Source organism: Plecotus auritus (genome assembly GCF_963455305.1).
Source record: "Plecotus auritus genome assembly, chromosome: X".
NCBI classification, from domain to species: Eukaryota; Metazoa; Chordata; class Mammalia; order Chiroptera; family Vespertilionidae; genus Plecotus; species Plecotus auritus.
The window spans coordinates 6,068,943-6,075,519 of NC_137784.1; the positions used below are offsets into that span (position 1 = coordinate 6,068,943).

General features: G+C 47.0%; 1 protein-coding gene across 4 annotated transcripts in view; it reads left to right on the forward strand.

The window, feature by feature from the left end:
- The window catches only part of FRMPD4 (FERM and PDZ domain containing 4), a 529,962-nt gene extending 524,565 nt beyond the window's left edge, over positions 1 to 5,397 (forward strand). For 2 of the 4 annotated variants that reach the window (XM_080652462.1, XM_080652461.1), the window contains exons 16-17: positions 154 to 1,455; positions 3,537 to 5,397. In XM_080652462.1, the coding sequence (XP_080508588.1) occupies positions 154 to 1,455; positions 3,537 to 3,541 (1,307 nt within the window). In that variant the 3' untranslated portion in view covers positions 3,542 to 5,397. The remainder of the gene's footprint in view (positions 1 to 153; positions 1,456 to 3,536) is intronic. The other 2 variants (XM_080652460.1, XM_080652459.1) reach the window with 1 other exon arrangement.
- The last annotated feature ends 1,180 nt before the right edge of the window (positions 5,398 to 6,577 follow it).

The window sequence follows — 6,577 nt, forward strand, 5'->3', positions numbered from 1 at the left end:
CGTGCAATAAACTCAGAGTCCTCCCCGACAAGGGACACACTCGCTTGGTTTGGTTCGGTTCGGTTCTGAGTCACAATGCTCCCATTCTCGCACGCGGCTCCCGGTGCCTCTGCCCGCATCCATTAATCGCCTCTTGTTTCTCACGGCATGCAGGTGTAGCCATCTTGAGGGCTTATAGCCCCGAGTCTTCCTCAGACTCGGGCAATGAAACTAACTCTTCCGAAATGACAGAGAGCTCTGAGCTGGCCACGGCGCAGAAGCAGTCCGAGACGCTGTCCCGCATGTTCCTGGCCACGCCCGAAGGCTACCACCCCCTCGCCGAGGAGCAGACCGAGTTCTCCACCTCCACCTCCAAGGCCCCTGCCGGGGGGGCCCTGCCCCCCAAGACCCCCCACGCCCTGGCCGCCCGGCCCGGGACGGACCTGCCGTCCAAAGTCGTGCCTTCCAAGCAGATACTGCACTCAGATCACATGGAGATGGAGCCCGAGACGATGGAGACCAAGTCCGTCACGGACTATTTCAGCAAACTGCACCTGGGCTCCGTGGCGTATTCCTGCACCAGCAAGAGGAAAAGCAAGGCGGCCGACGGGGAGGGCAAAGCGCCTGCGAATGGGGCGAACGGGCCGGCGCCAGGGAAGAAGCAGCAGGGGCCCAAGGCCGAGGCCGAGGAGGACGCCAAAGGTAAATTTGGTACCATGTCTGCCAGGGACGGTCAGCGCCTGGGCCCCTTTAACCTGGAGAGAACTGCCTTCCGCAAGGACAGCCAGCGATGGTATGTGGCCGCCGAGGGCGGGGCGGCTGACAAAGGCGCGTTGGAAGCAGCCACGGGGATCTTCCCACGAGCTCCTGGCCTGGGGACAAGGGAGGCCGAAGGGAAGGATGAAGGGGCTCCCCGTGGGGAAGCTGCTGAGGTTTCAGGACTCGGCCAGCGGGACCACTTCTTAACGGACGTGACCTGTGTCTCTTCAGCCAAAGACTTAGACAACCCCGAGGACGCCGCCCCGCCTCCCTGTGACCGTCCTTCCCAGCTTGCCGGCGCAGAAGAGAGCGTGGCCCACCTCTGTGACTACCACTTGGCCAAGCGGATGTCATCGCTGCAAAGCGAGGGCCATTTTTCTCTCCAGAGCTCGCAGGGGTCTTCGGTGGACGCGGGCTGTGGCACGGGCAGCAGCGGCAGCGCCTGCGCCACCCCCGTGGAGTCCCCGCTCTGCGCCTCCGTGGGGAAGCACCTGCTTCCTGAGACCGCGGGCAAAGGCGGGCCTTACGTTCCTTCCGAGGAGAGAGCCACTGGGCTTTCCAGCCACGGGGCCCCCTTTAAGGAATCACACCCTCAGACGGAAGGGGTGTGTCCCCGGATGACAGTGCCTGCCCTGCACACAGCCATTAATGCTGAACCCCTGTTTGGGACTTTGAGAGATGGATGTCATCGACTCCCCAAGATTAAGGAAACCACAGGTACAGAAATGAGGGATTTAGCGCTTTGCCTGATACACCAGGAGCGTGTAAACCAAACTCACAACAAACCTAGAAACATGAAATCTGGCCCTAGCCGGTGTGGCTCAGTGGATAGAGCGTCGGCCTGCAGACCAAAGGGTCCCGGGTTCGATTCTGCTCGAGGGCAGTTACCTTGGTTGCAGGCTCCTCCCCGGCCCGGGCCCTGGTCGGGGCTCGTGCAGGAGGCAACCAATCGATGTGTTTCTCTCACATCGATGTTTCTCTCTATCTTTCCCTGTCTCCCACTCTCCCTAAGAATCAATGGTGGAAATGGCACTGCTCTTTAGAATCTTAATCTGTTCTTGCTTTTAGAATCCGAGGGAGCAATATTTGTTTCTAAATTATCAATGTAGACTTTCAGCAGTGCCCAGGGTGACTTTTGATTACAAGATAATATTGCTTAGAGTCACAGAACGGTTTGATTTCCTTTTTAAGATGTTGGATTTCTGATTTTGCCATTGCATTTTTGAGAGGCAAGGAAGGATCATAGAGCAGGAGGGGTCAGGGATATTGGAGGGACTGGGGGAGATCGTTCACCTTTCAGCAATAGTTATAGATTCCTCTTGACTCTGTAAGACTCCTAGAGGAATATTCTGACGTGTTAATGAGATCTTATATTGGTTAATGTCTATTCCTGCTCTTTTAAGATTATCTACTTTCTCAAAACCCACTACTCAGTTTAAAAAAAAAAAAAAAAAAGGCCCTAGCCTGCTGGCTCAGTTGGTTAGAGCACTGTCCCCATACACCAAGGTCGTGGGTTCAATCCTCAGTCAGGGCACATACAAGAATCAACCAATGAATGCATAACTAAGTGGGACAGCAAATTGATCTCTCTCTCTCTCTCTCTCTCTCTCTCTCTCTCTCTTTCTCTCTCTCTCTCTTTCCCTGTCTCAAACCTAAAATCAATTTTTAAAAATATATTTTTATTGATTTCAGAGAGGAAGGGAGAGGGAGAGAGAGAGAAACATCAGTGATGGGAGAGAATCATGGATTGGCTGCCTCCTGCACGCCCCCTACTGGGGATCGAGCCCGCAACCCGGGCATGTGCCCTTGACTGGACTCGAACCCAGGACCCTTCAGTCCGCAGGCCAATGCTGTATCCACTAAGCCAAACTAGCTAGGGCTAAAATCAATTTTTTAAAAACCCACCACTGGCTTCACCTGCCATGGGAAACCCGCCCATGAATTTACATAATTCATCACCGAACTGTTATCTTTATCTCTAAACTAATTAAAGCATGCTCTCCCCAACTTCCTTCTTCTCACAAAAATTCTGTGAAATGGAGATTTTCTTCACGTAATTTGCCCAGTGTCTCCACTTCAAAACCTGTACCAAGAGAATTTCATGGGATCCTCTTTCAAAGGCGAGCTGATATAATTTGCATTCAGTAAATTAGGCCACTTCTTTATAAAAAATGAACAGATGCCAGGATTAACCTAACTCCCTTGAAATGAAACTTCAGTGTCATAAGCATGTTTGAATAGTTTATACCTAGAATGTGTGTTTTCTAATTATGTGTCTAAACTTTGACAGGTAAATGGGAGCAAAACAATTAAAGTAATCCCATTGTCTCCCTGGAAACACTGGGGATTTCTAGACAATTCCAAATGAATCAGTAGTCTAAGAAATAACAGACTGCAGTATTTTTTTTTAATATATTTTATTGATACTTCACAGAGAGGAAGGGAGAGGGATAGAGAGTTAGAAACATCGATGAGAGAGAAACATCGATCAGCTGCCTCCTGCGCACCCCCCACCGGGGATGTGCCCGCAACCAAGGTACATGCCCTTGACCGGAATCGAACCCGGGACCTTTCAGCCCGCAGGCCGACGCTCTATCCACTGAGCCAAACCGGTTTCGGCTGCAGTATTTTTTTAATGTGATCTCAGAAGGCAGTCTTTGGAAAGCGGGGTGACCCTGACAAATGGCAGCCCTTCTAGAATGCATCCTTGGGAAATAGCAATCATCACAGAGAGATGTAATGAATTGACCACCATAAGATGTTTAATGATTCTCTCTGTTTTTTTCTACTACCCCTAGTGTAGCTTTGACAGAGTCTGGGAAGGAGAGACGAGGAGGCATGCCTTCAGTGTGGTCTCAATATCCTGAAGCTGATCCCATCCTGCTACCATCAAACATTCACTCGGAATCAAAGGTGCCAATTCCAAATCAAGACCCCAATGATTTCTCCCAAGCATACCGGGCCTACGGAGAGGCTGTGAGCTGGCAGCCGCTGGATGTGAGAGGGGAGAGCCGTGAGACACCCCCCAGCCAGAGGGCTCTGAGACGTAGCAGCAGTATCCTCTCAGGATGTGTAGGATTGGAAACCTTCCGAGAGAGAACCAAGGGTACAGTCAGCGTAAAGTGTCCAGGTATCACAGAAGCACAGGAGGCCACTTCAGAAAGGCGAGCAGAACTCCCCCTGGGAAAGAAGCTCACCAAAAGTTTTTCCCAAAGCTCGATGCACTTTAGCTCTGACGGGAAGGTCCACAAGGGGTCCCCGGTGGCTCACAAAGACTCAAAGCTGTATAAGACATTACCTTTGAGGAAGCTGGAGGGCAGCAATTGGAGATGCCGGGGACCTTTCAGCTACTGCTTCCTAAACGGAGGGCAGGAGGAAGATGAGGATGAGGATGAAGAGGAGGGAGAACCCACCCACCGGGTCTCTTGCCTCTTTCCACTACAGATGACTAAAGCCATGCCAGAACCAAGCAGCCCCTCCCTGGCTGTTGGGATTCAGAAGCAAAAAGGGGAGCTGTCCAGGTGTCCAGTGCTGAAGGTCTGGGCAGAAGACCTGAGTGGCTCGGATGACATGGACTTCAGCAACCTGGCTTTTGATGCCCGGATTGCAAGAATAAGTGCCCTAAAGCAGAGCACATATGCAATGCCCGATGGGTTCCTCGCAGCCCAAAATGATGCCAATGAGCTGCTCTGCCTTGTCAGGGCAACCAAGGGGAAGAGAGAGGAGTCCCGCCCTGAAGCATATGACCTTACACTTTCTCAGTACAAGCAACTGTTGTCCATTGAGTCCAGACAGTTAGGAAGTGCCTGTAGGAAAATGGCGATGGCCGAGAAAAGCCCAGAGGAGATGCTCCTAGCTATGACTTCCAGCTTTCAAGTGCTCTGTTGCCTAACAGAAGCTTGCATGCGATTAGTGAAAGTCGTGAGCTCCGAAACACAGCGGCAGGAAATTGTAGTGAAGATCGATGAAGTGGTCATAAACTACATTTGCCTCCTGAAAGCTGCCGAGGCAGCCACAGGAAAGACCACTGGGGATCCCAGTGTCGGGCTGTCGACGCGACATTCAACCACCATGGCCGCCCTCGTAAGCACACTAACACGTTCTCTCAAGATGCTTTTAAATAAATAAAGTGTGAAAGTCACATCATAATCTACCTTTGCAAAGCCATACATGAACTTTTATTTACTTTCTTTCTTGTACGATGAACAGATGTCTCCTTTCTTCTCTGTATATTTTGTTATTTTGTATAAAAAGGAGATAAAAGGTCACATTGGTGAAATGTTGAAATGTACTAATCAGATGTATTCTGTTTATATTATACATATATACATGTAAAAGAACTATACAAGGCAGTGATGACATTTGGCTATTTTTCATATAGTCAAAATTCGGGGGATATGAAGTGAAATTTTAAATTCTACCATGTTAGAGCAAAACGGTGAATCCCATCTCCTTTCCTTCCAAGCGGATACTTGGAGACCATGTCGTTCATATTTAGAAGTAAAAAAAAAAAAAAGAAATCACAATGTATATAAAATAGTACTTATGTTTTAAAATTATGATTTTTAAAAATTGGAAATAGCAAAAAGACATTTAAAATTCAAGAAGCTATTATGAATTATTAGAGAAGATATATAATAAATTAATTTTTTGCTCATAGCGTTTGGTTATCTGATGCTTTCTTCCAAGAATCCTACATTTTTCATTTTGGCTTATTCCATTTGGGTTCAAAAAGGGTGGAGGTGGATTCTATTGTGTCAACACAAATGCTCTGCCTGATGTTCCTAGAATTAAAATACTTCCCAATAGAAGAACAGAGAGAATGACGGGCAGGTTCCTGGGTAATACCTAGTTATAGATTATCTAATTACATAAAATGGAAGAATAATATTAAAATTAATTTTTTGATGAAAAGACGGATCTGCTTTGACTAAATGTCAAAATACATAAACCAAAGACATCATCCACCTCCCCAACTCAACCATGAAATTCAGAATTCCCTTAAGAGTGACAGAACATTTAGTAAAGTATTTGCAAAATTACAACAAAAAGGGAACATTTGATGATTATTTAAAGCAAGTGCAGATCCAGTTGTGTAAAGCAGACTGCACCAGCCTGAGTCCCATCGCAGATCGCAGCTCTCAGCACCACAGAGCTGCACGCCGCACCTCTACCGGGGCCAATACTTCCAACCCAACTTGGAATTACAGCCTAGCGCTGGGACAAAATTTCAAATCTGGAATGTTCAGAAAATCAGAGAGAGATGGCTACTCTAATATAGAAGCCATGATTAAACAAATAAGTATTTATTAAATGATCTAATCTGGATTGGCTTATAGATATATGAAAGCTGAAAAAAAAATAACAAGTGGTCAATTTGACCACTTTTGTTAAAACTGATAGAATGCAAAGAAGTTTTCAGAACTGTCGTCTCTCTCAAAATGTATCTTTGGGTCAAAGCAAAAGAATGCAAACTCTGCAATTGTAAAATAAAATTGACATGTACATATATAGTTCATGGATCATTTAGTGCTCAAGCTACACACACTCCTGTTTATGTACGTGGCTCCTTAAAATATGACAGGAGTATATGCCAAGTACAGATATTTCCATTTTTGTTGCCTACTGGACAGGAGGCATAACAGTCTACAGTCGCTGTCTCTCATCAGTCGTTCTATAGAGACTCAATAACAAAAGTCACACATAGTTGTAGATGGTAGCATACAAAAGGAGTTTAGACATGTGTTATTAAAAATAATGTTTAAATAAAACATTATTTTATTACAATTCTAAATATTGATGTTTGATATTGAGAAATATTAATGGTGTTTACTGTGGA